General features: G+C 49.7%; 1 protein-coding gene and 1 long non-coding RNA gene across 2 annotated transcripts; one reads left to right on the top strand and one right to left on the bottom strand.

Annotated features, from left to right (window-relative positions):
- Positions 1-10,328: 10,328 nt before the first annotated feature.
- Positions 10,329-11,417, top strand: LOC122457459. Its single transcript, XR_006276982.1, has 2 exons — positions 10,329-10,657; positions 10,863-11,417. It is a non-coding gene; the product is annotated as an uncharacterized LOC122457459 (long non-coding RNA).
- On the bottom strand, positions 11,250-19,736 carry LSM4 (LSM4 homolog, U6 small nuclear RNA and mRNA degradation associated). The gene is made up of 5 exons (XM_038384046.2): positions 19,498-19,736; positions 18,779-18,820; positions 16,897-16,995; positions 14,918-15,101; positions 11,250-12,048 (listed from the first exon to the last, which is right to left on the bottom strand). Exons 1-5 carry the CDS (start codon positions 19,498-19,500, stop codon positions 11,960-11,962), a joined length of 417 nt encoding a protein of 138 aa, XP_038239974.1. The 5' UTR covers positions 19,501-19,736; the 3' UTR covers positions 11,250-11,959.
- Between the last annotated feature and the right edge of the window lie 2,705 nt (positions 19,737-22,441).

The raw sequence follows: 22,441 nt of genomic DNA, 5'->3' as shown, positions 1-22,441 counted from the left end.
AGCTCACCCGGCTCCCCCCTTCCTGGGTCTGACCTTGGAGCATCCAGCATCCTCTGCCTCTCCGTGCGCTTCCCACAGCGAGTCCACCCAGGCGGGGTCCTGGGGAAGCCAGAGGGTCCTGCCCCCCAACTCCACAGTCAGACGTGACTCTCAGCCAGCCAGTAAAACAGAAGGTTTATTAGACGACAGGAACATGGTCTAACACAGAGCTTGTAGGAGCAGAGAACAGGACCCCTCAGCCAGGTCCATTTTGGGGGGCAGTGAGCCAGACAATCGCATCTGCACTTCACTCCATGTCCCCAGCCAGCCCCAACTGACTCACCCTCCAGCCCCTCCTCCTCTGGGGCTTTCTCCCTTTCTCGGGCCAGGAGGGCACGGGATTCCTTTGTTCTCCAACCCTTTAGCTCTCACCTTGCAGGGAGGAAGGGCCCAGGCCATCAGTTGCCTGGAGACAGAGTGTCGCCATTTATGTACCCTGGCCCTTTGCTCTGCAACAATTACACCCTAATCACACCACCTAGAGACTTAAGAAATGCCTAGGGAAACTGAGGCACCCCTACAGTATTCAGAAGAAACATTTAGAACAGTCCCACTTTGTCACGCACTCCTAGAAAATTGACCAAGATTTTCCTACTTGGGCGCCTCCCTCTCCGCCCTGAGGCCATTCAGGCCCCTAACCAAAAGCAGCCTGATTCTCAGAGGCTCTGCACCTGCTGCTCCCATTGAGGCCCAGGGAAGCTGCAGGTGAGCAGCCCCTTTGGAAGCCAGGACAGTTTCATTTTAGTGACTAGCTGTGGTTGCCCAAGCATGGGCCTGGTTCTGGGAGCTCTGGGAGCTCCATGGGCTGGGCTGGGCAGTGCCCCTCGAGGCCCCTCTCACAGCATTTTGTCCTCTAACATGCAGGCAAGTCGCTGCTTTCTATCTGGAAGCTGAGCTGCAGCTGTGCTCGCCTCCTCCCCGTGCACAGCCGGCCTGGCAGCCGATCCTGGCAAGTGCATTGTTGAGGGGCTGGGTGGATGTGAGATTGTATCGTTGCATCCTCACTGAGTGCCGAGGCAGCTGCTCCCACACCCCACACACCCTGGAAAATTCTTTGACTCCCCAACACCGCAGGGGTCCTGGGAAACAAGATTTACGTTTTGGACTGCACTGTAGTGAATTGCATACATATCAGCAGAACATGACAGAGCTCAGGGGCTGGCACGAGCCCCCTCTTAGAGCCCACAGCGCCAGCAGCAGCCCCCTGAGGCCCCTGCCCAGCCAGCCAGCTCAGCATCTCACCACTGCGGTGATGCTCACAAGGGACGATTCTAGCCTGACATGTGTGAGGGCTAAAGCGGGCAGTGAGCTGACAGCTAGGGAGGGAGGAAAAAGATCCTGCATGCCAGCCCCAGGGTCCAGGTTCCCGTCTCAGCTACTCAGCTGTGAATCTGTAGGACCTCTGAGCTCAGGGTCTGGCCTGTTTGCTCAGGGCTGGGAGGCGGGCAGCAGCCTTAGCCACCTGGGTGTGGAAGGGAGCAAGGCAGCAGGGGGTCCGCGGGGTCTGTGGGGAAGAGCAGCTTGCGCTCTGCCCCAACAGGTACTCGGGATGCTCACAGCTGACTCGTCCTGGCCCAAGGTGGCATTGATGGGCTCCTCCATGTACTCGGGTCAGACTGGGGGTGGGAAGTGCAGGGACTGATGGCAGGGGGCTCCTCCCCTCACGCACCACTGTTCTCCTGCTTTAACCCATCGCCGAGTTTCCACCCACACCCACATCCCAGGGAGGCTCCACAGGCCCCGTAATTACAGGGGAGGGGCTGGTGCTGCCAGATGAGCAGGTTCAAACTTTCCGTCCTGAGGAAACACAGTCAGCGACTCCCTCCAGGGGGGAGAAGAGGCCCCGTGCATGGGGGAGGCTCCCCACAAGGCGTCCCTTGGTGGCCCTCTGGGGAGCCTCTTCACAGGGCCTGCTCGAGTCCCTGTCCCTTGAATTGGTTTGTCTCCACACTGAAATGGTTCTGGCTGGTGCCAAGCAGCTTTGCCCACCTGAGGTGCCCAGTGGGCCGCTTTCCAGCAGCCTGCCCCGCTGGTTTCCATGCAGCCTCCCGTCGCGAGGCTGTTTGCTCTACGCCCCACAAATTGCCAGCTGGAGCTGCCGGCCCCGGCGATGTCAGCAAAGCAAACAGCCCCACCCCGCTGCCTGACGTGGCTGTTCCTTGCCCTGGGTGGCTCCCTGGCTGCAGGCCCACGTCCCCACCCACAAAGAACCAGCCCTGGGCGAGCAGCATCAGGTGCCCTCCTGCTCCACCTGAGGGGCCCCCCAGACTGCCTTGCTCCTGGAGCCCAGGCTGCGAGGAGGCTGAATGAGAGCCATCCGTGCTTGTAGGTGCTTTAATCAGTTCCAGAGCGGAGCAAACCAACCTCTGAGCCTCAGTGGAAGGGGGCTGGCCAGCAGCCAGGGCTGGGAGAAGTGCCTGGCCTTCGCAGGCTGGGGATCAGCTGCAACACCAGCATGTGCTGATTAGCAGAGGTCTTTCCAGCTAACCTTTTAGGGGACATCCACACTGCAATAGCCCACTTGCAGCTGATCTGGGCTCGGGCTGTGGGGCTATAAAATTGCAGTGTAGACGTGTGGGGTCAGGCCTGGGCTCTGGGACCCTCCTCCTTGTGGGCCTGGAGAGCTACACTGCAACCTTACACCCCCTAAGCCCCAGACCTGCGAGCCCCAGTCAGCTGACATGGGCCAGCTGCGCGGTTGATTGCAGTGGCCACATCCCCTGAGAGGAATCAAGGCAGCAGCTAATAGCCATGGCAACCAGGTGCCACGGGGATGCCTTGCAATCCTCTACTTCCTGGGCAGATTAGGGCTGTTGGGTTTGGTCTGACAGGAGAGGTCATCATGAGAGCCAGGGCCTCCAGCTCAGTGCCCAGGGCCTCCAGCTTGGCTGGCAGGGGTAGTCCACATCCTCTCTGAGAGCAACGGTCCTGGCCTTGGAGTTGTCAGAGGAGGAAAAGCCCTGGGAGATGGAGGTGGGCAGCCCCACTGCCCAGTGCCGGGCGACCGTCACCCTCGCAAGAGAACGAATCCGCCACTTATTTGGCCTTCTCTAGACTTTGTCAACACATCCATTTGGCCTCCGGCGCCTCCACCGGATCCATCCCCGTGGCCCAGTGAGCAACCGCACTCATTGCTCCCAAGGCCAGCTCCTGGAAGGGGCGACCCCCATGCAAGGGAGGCTGGCTGAAAGTCTGTTCCAGAAGTTCCAGAGCATCATGCTGGCTCACAGCCTGCCGCCCTCCTGCTCCGTCTCTGCGGCTGCTCCCGAACCCACTCCCTTGGCCACAGGCACACCGCTGCTGGGTCACGCAGGCAGCTGCCGGAGAGTAAGCGGTTCTGGAGTTGCCCTGGGACGCCGCCATTTCATGCAGAGCCCTCGTTCCCAGATCGTCCCCGTTGCTGCCAAGTTTTCATGGCTGCCGAGCGGAAATCCCATTGTCACCTGCACTCACCTTCTCTGGGGTCGATTCCCAGACCCTGCTCTGCAGAGTCAATGGGAGTGCCATGCAGGGGGCAGCTACCAACTACACCCCTTAGCCTAGGCCAAACCCAGTTCTCAGCAACACTCAGCGACTTGCTGTTTTCTTTTTCATGTATTCTTACAACTACAAGACCCACCTGCTGAAGTGAAGAAACAGATTGACAGAGCCAGAAGAGTACCCAGAACTCACCTACTACAGGACAGGCCCAACAAAGAAAATAACAGAACACCACTAGCCATCCCCTTCATCCCCCAACTAAAACCTCTCCAACGCATCATCAAGGATTTACAACCTATCCTGAAGGATGACCCATCACTCTCACAGATCTTGGGAGACAGCCCAGTCCTTGCTTACAGACAGCCCCCCAACCTGAAGCAAATACTCACCAGCAACCACACACCACACAACAGAACCACTAACCCAGGAACCTATCCTTGCAACAAAGCCCGTTGCCAACTCTGTCCACATATCTATTCAGGGGATACCATCATAGGGCCTAATCACATCAGCCACACTATCAGAGGCTCGTTCACCTGCGCATCTACCGATGTGATATATGCCATCATGTGCCAGCAATGCCCCTCTGCCATGTACATTGGTCAAACTGGACAGTCTCTACGTAAAAGAATAAATGGACACAAATCAGACGTCAAGAATTATAACATTCAAAAACCAGTCGGAGAACACTTCAATCTCTCCGGTCACTCGATTACAGACCTGAAGGTGGCTATTCTTCAACAAAAAAACTTCAAAAACAGACTCCAAGGAGAGACTGCTGAATTGGAATTAATTTGCAAACTGGATACAATTAACTTAGGCTTGAATAGAGACTGGGAGTGGATGAGTCATTACACAAAGTAAAACTATTTCCCCATGTTATTTCTCCCCCCACCCCACCCCCCACTGTTCCTCAGATGTTCTTGTTAACTGCTGGAAATAGCCTACAGCCTACCTTGCTTGTCATCATGAAAGGTTTTCCTCCTCTCCCCCCCCCCCCCGCTGGTGATGGCTCATCTTAAGTGATCACTCTCCTTACAGTAAAAAGAAAAGGAGTACTTGTGGCACCTTAGAGACTAACAAATTTATTAGAGCATAAGCTTTCGTGAGCTACAGCTCACTTCATCGGATGCCCTAACCCTAACCCTAACCCTAACCCTGTAGCTCACGAAAGCTTATGCTCTAATAAATTTGTTAGTCTCTAAGGTGCCACAAGTACTCCTTTTCTTTTTGCGAATACAGACTAACACGGCTGCTACTCTGAAACCTCTCCTTACAGTGTGTATGATAAAACCCATTGTTTCATGTTCTCTGTGTGTGCATATAAATCTCCCCACTGTATTTTCCACCAAATGCATCCGATGAAGTGAGCTGTAGTTCACAAAAGCTTATGCTCAAATAAATTTGTTAGTCTCTAAGGTGCTACAAGTACTCCTTTTCTTTTTGCTGTTTTCTAAAACCTTTCTCCTGAAAAAACGAAGTGCAGCCAATGACCTGCCTTGCTGCTCTCTGTGCCTTTCACCACCCCAAGGTGACAGCCATGTTCGCTGATCTGGAACAGGGTCAACTAGTCTTTCTAACGCTCCTAGTGGCATGGCAGACACACCCGCCTGGTAAGCCGCTTACAGGCAGCTTATCTCTTGATGTGTTTGATTAATGTGTATTTTATTCGGAGGGCCCTTCACTCCCCCTCCTGGTTCCCCAAGTGCCTTGTGGGGCAGGCAACCTGAGAACTCCAACAAAGGATTTTCCCAGCTGTGTTAGGGCCATGGGAAGCCCTGTGGGAGGAGCCGCCTTCTTATCCATAGACCATAGGAGCTACAGCCATGTTTGGAGTCTCCCAAATCGAATTGATGCCTCACATGCTATTTCTGGAGCCAGAGAGCGAGCCAGAGCAGCTCGGAGCTCACGCGTACCCACTTAGTCACACTTTTGCTCTGCCACCTGCTAGCTATATTTATCTTGTAGTAGTTGGAGAAGAATTCTGCCACTGCACTGAGGAGACATACAATGGCTCTGCGCTCACCCGGCTCCAAAACCTCTCCCCTGGGTGTCCTGTCCCGCTAGTACCAGAGTGAAACCTGGATATCATGGGAGAAGAATGGAGAGGTCTGGTTTTCCCCTGGACAAGACAGAATCTGTGGTCTCTGGCCCTACTGTGGTTTGAGTGAGCACAGATGGACCCAGACCCAACTCCTGCTGTTCCTTTGATGGTGATGAAACCATTAGCCTCCCAGCTGGACTTCCAAGTGCTTTGGAAATGTAAAGCATTTGATTACCTTGGAGCTGGCTCCAGCACACTGAGGGTTCATTTCATTCCACCTGCTATTGTAAATACCTCCGGTCCAAGGGCCCTGCACCTCTAGCCCCACAGGCTCCGGCTGCAGGACAGGCTGGGGCTCACTGGCACCTGTCAAATACCCAACGCATGTGAAGAACTTATCACTGTGGGTCCCGGTGCAACACCAACAAAGGGTCGTGTTCCCTGGTGTGATGCTCCTGGGGCAGAGGGGAATTCAGCTATCCCTAGTGACAATCTCCTCCACCAGCTCACAGAGTGCAAGGATGGAGCGCCTCTTGTGAAAGCCACCAACTCCTGCGAGGGAAGCTCCAGGGGCCTAAGCTGTAGTCCTAGCATGTGCTGATTAATAGATGTATGATGCTAGATGCCCTCTGCAAAAACGTTAACACCCTCCTTATCCCAGGGTACCATTCTAACTTCTAGATACCTCAGTCTTGGGCAAGCTTTGGCCCTGGTCACCACTACTGTACGAGGCCTCTTCCCCAGCTGTCCCCATGCTGTGATCTGTGCAGCGCTAGCAGAGAACAAGCTGGGCAGGGGAGTTGCTTCCAGCTGCAGAGCGTCTTTGGACGCACTCATAACCTTCCTGATCTCCCTGCCTTGGGCAAGCAGTCGCTGCAGGTGGCTGGCATGTGATTATGGCCAGGGGGAGGTGGTGCGTGTTTGATAGAGGGCAGGAGCAGCCAGCCAGCAGTGGCTTGCCTGGAAAAGGCAGAGGGGTCTGGTTGGTGGTGGCGGAGGACATGCAGGTATGTCCAGGCTGGACTCGGCTCTCCCCAGGCCCTAGCTATAAGGTCCAGACCCCTCTGCTTGTGCAGAGCAGCACGGATCGCCCATGCGGATCGCAACATCGCACATGCGGATGGGTGGCTCAGACGTGCTCTTTGGCTCTCTGCAACCGCAACCCCTGAACTAAGCAGCACAGCTCTGCAGCCCAGCCCAGCCCCTCTGTGCCTGCCCCAGCGGGGCAAAGAGGAGGGTTGATGATGGCGCAAGCAGGACCTGCTCCTATGTTGGCCAGGGGGGCTCTTCCCTGCCCGAGCCGACAGACCTTGCCCTGGACCCTGCTGCAGAGCTTGGCTTGGAACTGAATCTGTTTAAGGAACTTTTCTGGCCTTTATCACCATAGTATGGGCATCTTGCACGCTGTAATACCATCTTGCAGTGCTACCATGCCTGAGTTACAGAGGGGAACTGAGGCAGAGAGGCTAACGACTGGCCCAAAGTCACCATGGGAAGCTTTGGCACAGAACAAAAGTGAACCCAGGGCTCCTGAATCCCATGCTAGTGCCCTGGGCACTCTCATTCCTCTCTATCACAACAGTAGGGCTAGCACCTGAGGCAGGAGCCCATCCATTATTCCCCTGGCCAGCCCATGATCTCATTTCTTTGCTTGTGGGAGGGGAGGGGGAGCCAATGCTCGGAGTACAAGGCCCAAGGTCTGCAGAGCCAGCTCCCGCACAGCAGTGCAGAAAGTCTCACCTGGGCTAAGACAGGCTCCATCCAACCCCCCACCTTTCTAGAGGATGGCAGGGAGGAGGAGGTGTGGAAAGCACCTGCTGCTAGTGCCAGGAGGCAGGTTGCATGGGGTTGTGCTCCCCACCTGGTTAATGACTCCTCAACTGTGTAGCTGTGAGACACCCTCAGCTGAGGCTAGCGAGCCTGGGAAGGAGAATTAACCCCTGCTTGGATTCACCCACCAAGAGCAAGGCAAGACTCAAAGGGAAGCGGCAGCTCAGAGACAGTGCACACTTAAATTCTTATTTCCTTCCAGAGAACCTGGCTCTGAATTCTGGAGGGAAAAACCTCAGCTAGTAAGGAGCTGTCAGCCATTCCCAACAGCCTGATGGAGGCACATGGAACAATCTGAAATTTAGAAAGGAAGGGAAGGAGGAGGAAGAGGATTCAAAGTGTATTTTTAGTTGCTTAACACAGCCCTAAAATATTTCTGCAGCCACTCCCTCTGGGCTGCAGGCTTCTCCTGTGTAACTATTCCTATGCTGTCTTCCAGCTGAAGGCACAGAAGTTATGAGTCAGAGCTGCTCAGAGTCAACAGAGAGCTGTTTACGCTGTGCAAAATAAGCGTTCTGCTAAAGAGAGATCATGTGTTCCTAGGTAAACACTTGCCCCATAAATACACACAACTGTGTTTCAGAACAAGGGGTTGCCCTTGCCCCACAGCTGGACTGTGGAAAAAAGAGAATAATTGTATTTTAGGGAAAGGGAAACTCAGAGTCAATAGACCCGGGAGAGAAAAGGGGGGTGGTGGTGGAATAGCAGGTTCCGCTGGGCAGCCAACACCCTACAGAGTAGCAACTGCAGGCTCCTTAGAACACCCTGTTCCTGGGAGAGGGGGAGCTACAGGGACAGGCTCCGACTGCACACTTCTCCCTGTGGCTAATGTGGGCCCCCCCGTGAGCAGACACGGCCATTTGTTTATGGCTCTGGCTATATCCCAGCCTCATGAGCAATTCTGACAACTTCCCTCCTTTGCTGCATCTCCTGCCCCCGCCCCCTTGATTCTTCTCCCTGGTCTCAGCTTTTCCTCACTGCTAGGGACTTACCATGACTACTCTGGCACCGTTCTGTCACACACCTTACACCCCCATCGCAAACAGGGGAAGAAGTTTGCTTGGATAGCAGGCAGAAGAGACAATACATGCACAGTAGAGATATACACTGCTAATGCCTTAGTCACCGAGGAGGCCCAGAAAAAGATCATCCTTGTCAACAGCACAGTGAACAGGACCCCGGCCTTCTGCGAAGCCCGAGCTCGTAAGCTGGAAAAATACGCCCCCCCCGGCCGACACCCTGAGCACGAAGGGCTGCGAGGTGCAGATGAATGCCCTGATAGTCGGAGCCCTGGGGACCCCTGCAACGAGCGTGCTGTGCACCTGTGGGATCGGTTGACGCTACGCAAGGCTCATGTGGCGAGTCATGGTCTCGGACACCATCCGATGGTCCAGGGACATCTACATCGAACACATCACCAGCCACCGACAGTAGCAGGATGTGTGAGCCGGTACGATATTGTGCATCAACTATGGGAAAGGGAATGAGAGACTTTTTCTATTGGACCATATGAACTAGAACCATAAACTCACCGAACATTAAATCCCACCAAATGAAGGTAGATCCATCCTCATCATCATATCCACTCATTATACTCCACACCTAAACATAGCCATTATATGGGCAACATACCCCCATATCTCAAGGTCTGTACTTTGACCCGTTAAACTTTTACCCCCAATTGGGGAGATTGCAGATTGTATTCCTTACGCCACCCGCTCCTAAACCGAATTTTGCACCCCTTGATAATCTGTACCTTAATCCCTGATAACCAGAAACTTCTATGCTTAAACTCTGTACCGTTTTCTTTTTACTTCAACATTATCTTAATAAAATTACATCTAGTCGTCCTGCAGATAACAGCTCCTTAGCAGAAGGCAGGACACGCATACATTATGTAAGGCCTGAAATGTTCCCAAGGAGAAGTGAAAGAGGGCTGGGGAGGAGGAACTCCCCTGCTGTAATGAAATGCTAGTAGCACTTCTTGATGGCCTTACAGGGTCAAGCCTTTCAGGTTGTTAGGAGTCACCTAAGGAGTGGTTAGTGGGATGCTACTCCGAGCTGAAGCCAAAGAGCTGCCTGTTGCAACTGCGCCGTGTCTGGCCAGAATAGACCTTTACTCCCTTTGTTAGTGACACTAAGAACCATCCTTCGCAGCACTTGTTTCCTCTTTCACTGAGGCAGCTGCAGCACTTGAAGTCTCCTGGCTTGAGCAGGGATGGGGATGGGAGGGGAGCAGAACGTTAAAGGGAAAAAACTGGCATGTGGCCCAACTTGTTTTTTGTTCAAGTGCTGGAGTGACATTTATTTCCAAATAGAGCATCTAGAGCAAGTACCCATTTCCATTTGCGTGGTCTGTGCCTTTGGCAGGAGGAGACATGGCTGCATTTGAACCTCTCTCACCATTTTGCTCCAAGGGATCAGAAGATCCACAGGCCCCAGTGATCAAACATAACAATTAAAATGTACAGTGGGGTTTAAAGATGGGTATTTTAGCCAGTCAGCTGGGGAGGGGTTTGGGTTTTTTTTGGTGATAACACCGATTTATAAAAAATTAACCCAATTGTCTAAAACAGAGACGCAAAGGTCTTCACCAAGGCCCAGCTTTGTTGCAGACAGCAGGCAAGAGTAATTTTCTACAAGTAACAATGAATTTATTTCACTCACAATTTAGCACTGGACTGGTTCAATAAAGTAAGAATTAAAAAAATGTATATATAAAAGCATGTTCTTCACTTGTTTACTCTTGTTCAGAAGAGGTGATTGAGGGCATAAGAGTGGACATGAACACAGATACCCCTTTAAAAAGGAAATTGTGTTCTCACCAAGAGCTGAAGGGTAAGCTACCTGTAATATTTTTCAAAAAATTAAACTACTTAAATCTTTTAAGACAAGAAATAGCTGAGGCAAAAGCCTACAGCATCTATTTCCACGCCAAAAGTTTGAACTTGTCAGGAGGTCTATTCTAGGAGTACTTCTCATTCAGGGAACATTGCAACCACTGGGGCTGAAGACTGGGGAAAATCCTGGCACTGCTGAAGTCAATGGGGAAATCCTGTCCTCACTGAAGCCAACGGGGAATTCCCAGTAACTTCAGCAGGGCCAGGATTTCCCCCTTTTCACTAGTGGCTCCAGGATAAAAAACTAAGCATAGATTCTTATAGGAGGCTTAGAAATGCCAGATACTGTTAATGAAATTAATCTCTACATGTCATCTAGCAAGAAGCAAGCTTGGGGGGTGGGGGGGAGCCAGTCTTATTTCAGGTTTCAGAGTAGCAGCCGTGTTAGTCTGTATTTGCAAAAAGAAAAGGAGTACTTGTGGCACCTTAGAGACTAACAAATTTATTAGAGCATAAGCTTTCGTGAGCATCCGATGAAGTGAGCTGTAGCTCACGAAAGCTTATGCTCTAATAAATTTGTTAGTCTCTAAGGTGCCACAAGTACTCCTTTTCTTTTAGTCTTATTTCAGAAAAGTCAGTCTCCAGAGTGAATTTAGGGTTAAAGGCTAGTCAAAGCAAATCCTCCTCTCACCTCACTATTCAATCCTCTCTCAAATAAAGTAATCTGAAGACAAAAGTGGTGCACTGGCATTTCAACCCATTTACAAAGGAAAAGTTTCATCCACAGTCTTAAATATAAAAAAAAATATCAGCATTTGGGAAACTCACTTACCACGGAGAACTCAGAATAGCGCACGCACATAAACCAATGAAACATTCATTTTTAATTTGAGTAGTTATGACCCAATGAATTATATTATAGTGTAAAAAAAAAGCTGTTAGCCTTTTGGTACTAGTACCTCAGGACTTCCCTATGTGAAATTCACATAGAGTAACAAACCAGAGAAAGCCAGGAATTAGTGATGTGATTTGAGAACTTGTAGTAATTGGTTTATTATTTTCAGTTTTTAATCACACAACCCAAGAGTGTTTTCCCCTTGGCCTATGGTTCAAGGCATGGGGGAGGGGGGGGAAGAGAGAGAGAACTGCCTCATCAGAAACAGAGGGCTAGTTAAAAAAGGATTTAAAAAAAAAAAAAAAAAGGACTCTTTGAGACAGCTCTTAAGCAAAGATACAATGTCCTCAATTTCAATGTTTCTAACTAAAAAGTTATGTATGCAACAGATGTAAAAACCTACCAAATCTGGTTTCAAGTATAAAACAAAGAACAAAACCAAACTGTCCTCAAGATGTTTACACAAGTTCTTAAAACATACAAGGGACAACATTTGTGTGTGTATTAAAAATATAGTGAGCCTGAAGAATTAAACAGAATGTAACTCTTCTCAGGAGACAGTCTACTGAAGTCACCTCCTTTATCAAACTGAAAAAAGAACCCAAATCTTTCAGATTATGGATTTACTGGCTAAAAAAGTGACAGCAATTACTCTAGCTTTACCAGCAGACTAGGATCGGAGGGACTGACAAGGTGCATGATGATTCAGAGTTTGTTTAGCTTGATTAATTGAAGTTTAGAAATCTAACACCTTTATACACATGACAATCCAGAGGTGACAAAACCAGATAACCTCCCAACACTGTCTCTGGCAAAGGTACAGACAGAGTCTCATTGCTTTGCAGATTGTCTGCCTGGCTTCTTTTCCTGCTGCCCTCTTCCACTCCCTGGTATCCCTCGGCCACGACCACCAAACACTCCTGGGGAAGAAGAGCAGTGAAAGAATAAGTTAGCGGTAACCTCCACTGCACAGTCTGGGTGCAATACAGTCACACATGCTTTGCCTGACTGGTAGACTCCTTTCCCAGGGCTCTCAAATGAGGTGTTAGAACCACCTTAAAACCTACACCTTGCTAATCCACAACACTACTTTTTACAATAAACCATGTAACCTCTCTTCACTTAGCAGCAGAGTGCTGTCAGATCTCACCCTGTATCCGATGAAGTGAGCTGTAGCTCACAAAAGCTTATGCTCTAATAAATTTGTTAGTCTCTAAGGTGCCACAAGTACTCCTTTTCTTTTTGCGAATACAGACTAACACGGCTGCTACTCTGAAACCTGCAAAGACTGTTAGCAAGATACTCACTACAGCGGTTACTAGTAGAATGCACCAGGATCACAAATTAAAAGTTACAATTTTCAAAATAAGTGGTCCAGTACATTGATTTAAAAACTAGATCAACATAACAGTCATTTAGTGAGATTAGCAAATTCTACCATAGGCAAAAAAAAAAAAAAAGAAGACACCAACAAGGATGCAGAAATCAACTTGATGGAGAAAGTGACTCACTTCAAAGATACGCCAGTTACAAAATGGGACAAGAGTACCCCACTGTGTTGTTACCTTGCCTATCTATCCATCAGACTTGCTTCAGTTTGCACACAGCATACTGACCCAGAAGGCACTCATGACTGGGGTGCTTTGGTCAGGGCATCAGCAAAATGGAGCAGCCTTGTAGCATGGCCCCAATTCCACCTCTCTCCAGAGCACTGCTCACCAAACTAAAGCTAAATCAGCATGAACATGCTGCCAGGGAGCTCCTCCAGACTGACCTTCTGGTAGAATTACTGTGGTGTGCTGGAGATAGGGTGCTCTGGGATTCACCCTGCTTACACTCCTGCACAGCAACCAGGCACAAGCAGCTTCCTTAGGGCCCACAAAGCCAGGTCACAGCTGGCTCTAGAGCAGCGGCTCCCAACCTTCTTAAACTGTTGGGAAGGGACACCAAACTCGCATGCCACCGGTGGGGCACGTACTAGTTTAGGGACCCCTGCTCTACATGCAGGTATCTATCCATGCAGCTGGGCTCTTTGCAGCCCATGGACTGATCAGGTGAGTAAAGTTAGGCACACTGCTGGCCTGAAAGGAGGAGAGGCCTCTTTCCCCCAAGCGGCTGAAGATATGACTACAGTGCCCCCTCCTGCTGGCCAGGAGCAAGAGACCGCGGATTGCTGAAAGGGTCATTCTTCTTGATATTAATTGTGTGTCCAGTTATAGCTTAGCTCCTACCAGCTAGCTCCTTAGCAAACTGTGTCACCCTTTCTGTGCCGCAGTAACAAGTGCCTTTCAGCTGATTAGCTAATGCTACAGCCATTCTAAAATATTCCCTAAGCTAATTAAAGTTACACATCAAAGCAGCAGGGAACTCCTTTACCTCAAGAGGAGAAATCAACTCTGCTTTCCACCAGGTGGATACAGCGATGGCACAAGGCCTAGAGGAAATATTTCATGCAAAATGTTTGTCGAATCCACCGAATCCAGAAGAAGCAATGCCAAGTACTGTGATCTCCGGAGTGGAGGGAAGAGAAATAAAGGCGCCTTCAGATTTCTAAAGGTCACTTTTGCATTTCGAAGGCTTTTAGAGGTTAAGCAAGAGCAGCAGAAATCCTAGCTTTGTTCCTCTGGGAGTTGACTGACATTCCTAGGGATGCTGCTTTTGCAAACAGAGTCCCCTTCACGAGCTCTCCAGTTCAAATCTGAAACTGCCAAACTCATTGCAACCACTGTTGCAATTACTTGTGTGATCACTAAGATAGGAAATGGTTCTGGTGACAAGCCTTTAAGGCTGCTCCATCCAAACAACAGTCAGCCAATCTCCCTCTTCAGTTATTGGTGCACAGAGAGCTAGTTGTGTGTCACAGGTGGCCTAAGGCGACCTCACATTTTGCTGTAACAGAATAAACGTGAGGTCCAGGACTGTCCTTAGGAGAAGCTTCAGACCCTGGCTCAAAAGCAACTCTTTGGCTGAGTAAGAAGCAGTACTGAGTGAATCCCATAGGTTTGACCAAAGCTGCAACTGGCCTCGGAGTGGGAGACAAGAAGCAGGAGGATAAGGAATGATCAACAGTAATAGGATCCTGGAATTGGGGCAACCCCTCTATGATTGTTGCACCCTACACTGATTTCTAGGGATCACCTTATAACAACCATGAAGCATTCAGCTGGAATGGTGAGAATGCTCCAAACATTCAGCAAGTGAAACAAAAAGTCAGCAGCTAGATCTCTTACAAGTAATGCAAAGACTTCCCAAAAGGATGGCCAGATGTGCTTCTCTTAAGAAGACTAGAGTGCATCACCTGAGCCCTGCACTGGAAAGAGGCTTCCCCTCCCCCACTGCAGTAATGGTCAGAACCCAATGCACATTCAGATAGAACATTCACTTGTGCCTCCAAACGGATTTGCTAATGAAGCAGATTTCACACGAGGTTTGTGCCGAGAGGGACAGAGCGATTACACAAATGGGCCGCAGCTTGTTTTGAAGGAGTCTGACCCAGCCAAGTTAAGGGACTTACTTATCTGTTAAGCTTCTACCCAGCTCCAGTAAACAGAAAGGAACAGTTCCTGCCCTTCCCTTTGTATTCACCTGCCTTACAGGCATGTTTGTGAGCAAGGCAAAGGACTTATTCCTCCTTAGCTGTTTTTTTTGTAGGACTCATTCCAGTGTCTCGTACCACACAGCACTATTCGTTTAAAACTGAGGAACAACAACAGTTACACTGCAAGAGATTTGCTTAAGACAGAAGCCTAGGAACTCCACTGCAAGCAGAAGATCAAACAGGACAATTACCTCGCCCAGCACCTCCACCTCCTCGGCCTTTCTGTTGTTTCTGCTGCTGCATGCCACCACGGCCTCTGCCCTTTGACACCACCTCCTCCTTCACCATGTCAATGATTTCATCTGGGATACGCAAATATTTAATTGTGCTGCCGCGAATGTAACACTCTGGCATTCTCCAGAATTTGTCTCCGTCCTGTCGGGGAGAAGCATGTTAGGGCAGAGCAGGTGCGTCAGTGAATACATGCTCTTACGTCTTTGACTCAGAAGTGCCTAAGTCAGTTTGAAAATGTTACCACTTATTTATTGTCAGCATAAATGGTTTCTCTAATACAAATACATGCCTTGGTGGGGGGGAGAGGGAGGGAGAGAGAGAGAGATTGTACATCTGCCACTAAAGTTTTGTCCACACATGGGGTTATTCAGGGATAGCTCCCTGTGTGGACACTTACTCTAAAACACTTACTCCCGTTTAGCTTACTGCTGCCCCCCACCCTTGGCCTTGGATCCTCCTAACTAGACTTCGGCTCAAAATACAAGAAAAGATTGAGCCAGTCTCCCTTCACTTCCTTGTTTCTGTACTCACAGAAGTAAACTAACTAACTAGTTTAGAGCCAGATCCTCCAGATACAGCCCCATGCCATCTAGTGGCCATTGCCATTAATACCATTCAACTAACCAGAGATGAGCAGGGTCAGCTGAGGCCGGCTTGACTGTATCCTGGGTGTATTTTTCTAAGTTTGGGTTTGTCTATTGATGTTTTCCTACTGCACAACTGGAGGGGGATTAAAAAGGCAGCCAGGCAGGATGAGCCACATGAACCATGTGGGTGTAACCCAGCCAGGCATGCATCCAGTTACGTAGCACTCTATGGGCTCACTTTGACTAGCATAAGCTTCTTTGCAGTGCTATGAGAGGCAGCGATAGAGAGAGAGAGGGACATTGGAAACCCTTTTGCCCTCAACCAGGTGCTCTAACAGCTCACTACCTGTACTCCAGGCTTTACCTGCTGCCAGTGTCCAAAGCATCAGGCACCATCTAACCACAATTTAATACAGGTAAAAAACAGATTCCAGTTCTCTTAAACAAAAGCAGTTTATCAGACACAGGAAAAAAGCAGCAAGTCAAACAAAACATTAAGCAGAACATGATCATGGTTACACTAGTGTCTAGGAAAGGTGCACTAAGCTTGGCTTTAAGCCAGTGGTCCCCAAACTTTTCAGGATCACCGAGCCACAGAGTGAGGGGGTTGCGACTGGGGCCAGGAACAGAGCCATGGCTAGTGGGAGAGGCTGGAGTCAGGGGGATAGGGCCAGAGCAGAGTGGGTCTGGGTGGCGCTACCTCCCCATCCTCCATAGGGGCAGGGCCAGCCCCCCCCAAATGTTTCTCTGCAATCCCCCCACCCAGCAGGCTGTGCCCTACAGTTTGGGAACCTCTGCCGTAAGCTGTTACATAGCGTGCATTGTTCACCAAAATGGTAATTTTGTATATCGGACAACCCTGACTCAACAGCAGGCTATCATCAGTTCAGATTCAGTCTCTGTGGAAATCTCCACAATGCCTCCCCCACTTCTCTCCTTGAGCCCCATTACCTCTTGATTTGGAAATGAAGCACTTACTCTGTAGAATATGTTTCCTCCCGTTGCCCAGTCTGGTTAATTTTGATTCCTGTGATCCCCTGCAAACTGTTTTACTCACTGGTGTTTGACAATGTTTTGTTTCTTTGCCCTTGCAAACAATTATTTGCATTTAAGAGAAGGTTCTCCTAAATTCTACATAAACATTAAACACTATTACTGAGCATAATGCACAAATACCACGTCAGTGGGAACATACTAGTTCTCACCAAATATCTCTTACAGAGTGGTAACCCACTAAAGGGAGAATACAGAATGATGGCCAGGCAGCAGCTATCACAGCTAGCCAGAGTCAGACTGGGGGTTCCTGGCATGGGGCACCTGACAGTGTAATCTAAAATTGCCAGCCTTACCCTTGATGTGCAGATGACTTCTCTTAGGTTGATGTTCATCCAGTTATCGCAACTCACTAGGTGACCGTTGTATGTTTCTCCATTTTTCAATTCCACCAACTGAGAGACAATGGAGAAAGTCAAATACAATAACCAGCAACTGTGAAATTCTCAAGAGCAGACAGTTTCAGGTAATATTTGAATCAATTATCCCCTAAGAGCGTATACAGGCAAGAGAAGCGTAGTCACAGTGTAAGACTGTACAAGAGGAAGTGAACTTCGAAATCAGTCTATATGGTATAATTTAGGCAATAAACAAGAGACACGCCAAGAGGTATATCCACCCCACATTACACATAGGAGAGCTACCTCCTGTTAATGGGAGTTGTACAGGAACAGGGAGAATAAAACCCGAGGTGTGCTAGGAACTTTTTTTTTTTTTGCTACTCAAGTTTTAGGATAAAAAGCTGCTACTGCACTTTAATCCCACCTCAGAATTCTAGCAGCCCTGCCTGTATTATTACCTGCACCCAGAATGGAAAAGGACACCCTCTCTACAGGACAGAGACAACTTTGTATCCAGCACCACTTGGGCCCTGATCCACTCTGCAACAGTGACTTGCAGTTGTGTCAGATTGCCTGTACAGTTTGACACAAAGAGTTACTGCCCACAGGGAACTGTACTGGGACCACCAGGTTCATTGAATTTAAATACGTCAGGTTACATTTTAATGTGACCAAGAGATTGTTTTCCTCTGCTGCTTAGGGCAGTTTAGACTCAAGTCAGCAAGACACACTAAGAGGAATATAGATAAAGAAGCCAGAGGCTAGGGGACCCTCTCAGAACCCTCCCCCCCATAAATAAAAGAGAAAACAGGAGGAATAAGAGTGCTACCGGAACAAAATATCTGGCCCCCAAGTTTTGTGAGCATCCTCCACGTTCCCCCACTTATTCTAAAAAAGTGAGGAAAATGCCCCCAAAACAAAAAAGAAAAAAAACAACTAAGTCCTAGGTAAGCTCCAAACGATGCTGCATGAGATCTGCATTTGTGTAGCACCTGTTCTGTTCTCTTCGCAAATAAGTTTTGCTAACAGTTTTAGATTTTTTATCGTCTGCATTCCAGTAGCACCCACTATGGGCCTGATCTCTCCACATACATACAAAGATGCAGATTCTGCCCTGAAGAGCTCACAATCAAAGATGAACACACAAAGGAATTAAAAAACAGTCAACAGAGTTGGATAAGAAGCATCAGCTGGCCCTATCTACCTGTCTATGCAGCCATAATTACCGGACCAATTTATTGTGTGATTTTTTTTTTTTAAACAGTGACCAGGTAGTGACTACAATGGGATCTTTCTAACACTCATATACAGATCGGCTTCCTAACGTAAAGGTACTTTGGATATTATTGTGCTAGCAGTTCCAGAATAGCTGCAATGCCCTTAGAAAGCTCTGTGAAGTAGTTGCTGCACAAACACACTAGGTGCTTTGTTAACTTACGTGTCTATTGGTTTTAAATGAAAACAAGCGATGAGCGACAGCCCAAAGACTCACCTTTAAAACTGTAAGGCTTCTGTTAAATTGAGAGTGGTGAAAAATGCACCTGACACTGCTTAGAATCTCTGCTATGTCTAATTCTAATCTTATTTCATAAAAAGTCACTCACAAGATTAGGAAGGTTTACTTTACACTAGGTTAATAAGAGACCAAAAAAGGGCCACCACACTACATTCTGGCTGCAGCACATGGAAGATGCAGAAAATACATCTAAAGCACTCACTTCTTTAGAGCTTCCAAATTCACCTCCCTACCCTCCAACATACAGACCCTGACCTGGTGACCCAAGAAGCTTCATAAGGATTGCAAGCATTGCTTGTAGGAAATATCCTTGCTACTCACCATAGGGTGGTTCTGTGCAGTCTTCAACAGGGATAAGGGAAGCTAGAACAGAAGGAAAGAGGATAAGCCTGAGAAACATGTCAGCAAGAGGATAAAACAGTCCATTTACAGACAGAGTTATTTTAGCCACGAATTTATTACCAAACACAAGATGACTGTGTTTCACTTTGCAGGGAGGAGTAAGAACCATTTCCCCAGATATATGCTACATGAGCTCCTACCACTCAAATTGACCTTTGAGCGTCAGGTAAAGCACAGCAGGCACCGAGTTTCACCCACACACCCCCTCCCCCGTAAACAGCACCCCACGCCAGAGAAGCCAAGCTACAAACCGCTAGTGCCCCCAGCATCTACTGCACCACAGCCCCACGCACTGACCTGCCCGGTGCATGATCACGGTAGCATCTAAGAGCCCACAGTGCCAGGTGCTGTGCGTGCCAGTGGTGTAGGTGTATCCCAGTAGCACCCAGGACCCTCTCCAGCCGCAGCCCAGGGGCCCATTATGCTAGGAGCTGTACACTATTAGGCGTACTACGGTAGTGCCGCAGAACCCCTGGACCAGGACCCTGGGTGGGGTAGGCGCCGCAATAGCTGTTAGCGCTATTAGGTGTATTACGGTAGCGCTTGGGCGGCCCTGCACCAGGGCCACGCGCCTTCCTCTTCCTCTTCCCCTCCCCCCACATCCCGCGCTCCCTTTCAGCCCCTCCCCCCCGACTCACCATCCTCCCGCTCGGCCCGGGCGCTCGCTCCCGTCCGCCTCCTGCTCCGGCCGCGCGAGCCCCACCGCTCAAACCGCCTGTGCTGCAGCCCCGCGCCACTCCGCGGCCGGCCCAGCCCTCAGCTAGGGCCGCCAAGCGACAGCCGCCGTTTTACGACAGAGCCGCAAAAGAGCGGCGGGCGCCAAGGGAGGAAGGGCGCGGGGCGTCCCCATTCCCCACAATGCCCCGCGCCCCCAGGGGCGGGGCTGTGTTACCCACAATCCCGTGCGGCGCGCCAGCCCGAGCCCGGCCTCCCAGGCTCGCGTGCGGCACGCGGGACGCCGTTGCACGTGCGGGAGGCGAAGCGGGGTTTGGGGTGGAGGCTGGTCGCTCCCGGCCCCCCCATGTAATAACCTCGCGACCCCAGCGTGGGAACCCCGGTCTAGAGCCCCCACGCGCCCTGCCCAGCTCAGATTCCAGTCCCCCCCCGCTGCTGCTGCGCCCCCCGCCAGCTGCTCGGGCTCAGTCCAGCTCCCCGTGGGCTGCTCCGCACGCCCCTGGCAGCCGTGGTGTGGGCCGCTCGCTAGTTGCCCCCCGCCTTGTCTAAGCCCCTCGTTTTCCAGCCCGGCTTAGAGACCTAATCAACCCCGCTGTTAGAATTGTGGCAGTCAGCCACAGCTCCTCTGTGACGGAGATGAACCATCACTGGCCACCATGAGAAACGTCCATCGTTTCTCCCATCTCCTTCTTTTTGCTTTTTCCGTCCTGTCTAGGCCAGCGTTTACAGGGCACTATTGTTAGCAACTGGGCTCTGGGCAGGTGCAGAAGTCCACCTTCGCAGAGCTTATTGCAGGATGATGAAGTGAGCTGTAGCTCACAAAACTTACGCTCAAATAAATTTGTTAGTCTCTAAGGTGCCACACGTACTCCTTTTCTTTTTGCGAATACAGACGAACACGGCTGCTACTCTGAAACCTGTCATATTGCAGGACTGAGGCCTAAATTTCCTAGTGTCCATCCAGCCTTCCTATTTCCTCTCCTCCCATCCCCCTGAACATTAGCCATACGATACTACTGCTTTGAGTAGCAGGCTCACAATTTAGAAACCCAGAAATGAGGAACTATGCCCCTAGCGTCCATTTCTCTTTCATTTTAAAACATTAGATTAGGTTATTGAATGAGTAATGCTACCCCAAAACCATTAACTTACATGACTGAAAAAGGGTCAGGTGAAAATTGGACACAATGCATCCCTTTAATTCTTTGAGGGCTGCACATACATCCTGCATACATGGAATTGGCACAGCTGCTTTATTAGCATATCTCCCAGTGAACTATTTAGCCCCTTTATTCATTTATTGGAACAGTATTAGCCCACGGAGGGCTTCTGCCCGCTCACTTCCCAGAACCAAACACAACGGTTCACCCAAAACACCCCACCTGGTTTGCAGGTGTTGATCCTACAGATAAATGGTTAAGTGGGCTCTACTGACTCACTGAGGCAGGTGGTTCACTTCCCACCAGCATATAAGGGAAGAAAGAGTAATACTTTCTTCTTTTCAAAGAGATGGTTTAGCAAAGCAATCCTGATGTAAGATCCCCTAGGCAAGTCTAGGAAAATGTTTGAGGTGAACTTTATTAAATTCTTTGTTAATAAAGGTAAAACTCTGAGGGGATGACTTGGCTTTACAGTGTGGACCTTGGAACGTGGCTTAGAGTAGGTTGAGAAAGGCACATCCAGGTCTATCAGTGTGATATGTGGGTGCATTTTACATTGCTTATGATGGCTTATTCCCAGCTCCTAATAATCATAGAAGGTTAGGGTTGGAAGGGACCTCAGGAGGTCATCTAGTCCAACCCCCTGCTCAAAGCAGGACCAATCCCCAATTTTTGCCCCAGATCCCTAAATGGCCCCTTCAAGGATTGAACTCACAACCCTGGGTTTAGCAAGGCCAATGCTCAAACCATTGAGCTATCGATCATGTTCCTCTGTAGCCAATCAGCTAATTCAGGACGTATAATTCCCTGGTCTGCTCCTACAGAGACATTTTGTATTTCTTCCTAAAAGTCGTGATCATGGTAATTCCTTACAGTGACAAAAAAACTGAACTTCAGTACACAGATAGATAAATATTCAAGAATTTACCTGCAAATGCAATCAATGACTAGGTGGTGTCACATCATATAGCACAGCAGTAACAATAGCAGACCCTGTTGATACTTTAAATCCTAGATTCTAGTACAAGTGTGGGAAAGGGGAAGAAGTTCAGAAAAAAGCAAAAAATGGGTCAAGTTGGTGAGAATATCCAACCTTGCCAGTAGTCACCCCAACCACCACTCAACTCCATTACATGTGTTAGTTTGGTATATGTATACAGACCTTTCTGCTGGTTCAGCTTAAGTTTTATCCTTTATAGCAAGCCAGATCCTTGGATTTCAGTAACTGGCTTTGTTTTCAAACTCCCTGGCTTGTATGGAAATCAAAGCAGCATTTTTAGTGCCTTCCTTGTTAAATTCTTAGTTATGTAATTGCTAGTGGTAAGATGTTAAACTAAAGGGACGAGGGGAACATGCAGAAAAGTTACCAGTGCACTCTGTACCACTGCTAAACAGCATTGCAGTTATTAGGAAAAGCGAGAGTCCAAGTTCATTCACGAGGCCTGTGTGGGACTTCGTCACGAGAAGCTCAAAGGTTCAAGTCCATTGGAAGGGCACAGCGTAAGGTGTGCCTGGGCCAACGCTGAAATCAGGAAGGGCAATCTTAGCCTGCTAGGGCCATAGGGCTGGGCGTGGAATCAGGCTGTGTCTCAGCCCTGGGGCTGGAGAGAACGGGGGGGGGGCGCTCAGCCCTGGGGCTGGAGAGAACGGGGGGGGCGCTCAGCCCTGGGGCTGGAGAGAACGGGGGGGCGCTCAGCCTGGGGCTGGAGAGAACGGGGGGGCGCTCAGCCCTGGGAGCTGGAGAGAA

Source organism: Dermochelys coriacea, chromosome 25, assembly GCF_009764565.3.
Source record: "Dermochelys coriacea isolate rDerCor1 chromosome 25, rDerCor1.pri.v4, whole genome shotgun sequence".
NCBI classification, from domain to species: domain Eukaryota; kingdom Metazoa; phylum Chordata; order Testudines; family Dermochelyidae; genus Dermochelys; species Dermochelys coriacea.
The sequence above is the reverse complement of the archived record's forward strand: the minus strand, read 5'-3'. Positions and strand labels throughout refer to the sequence as shown.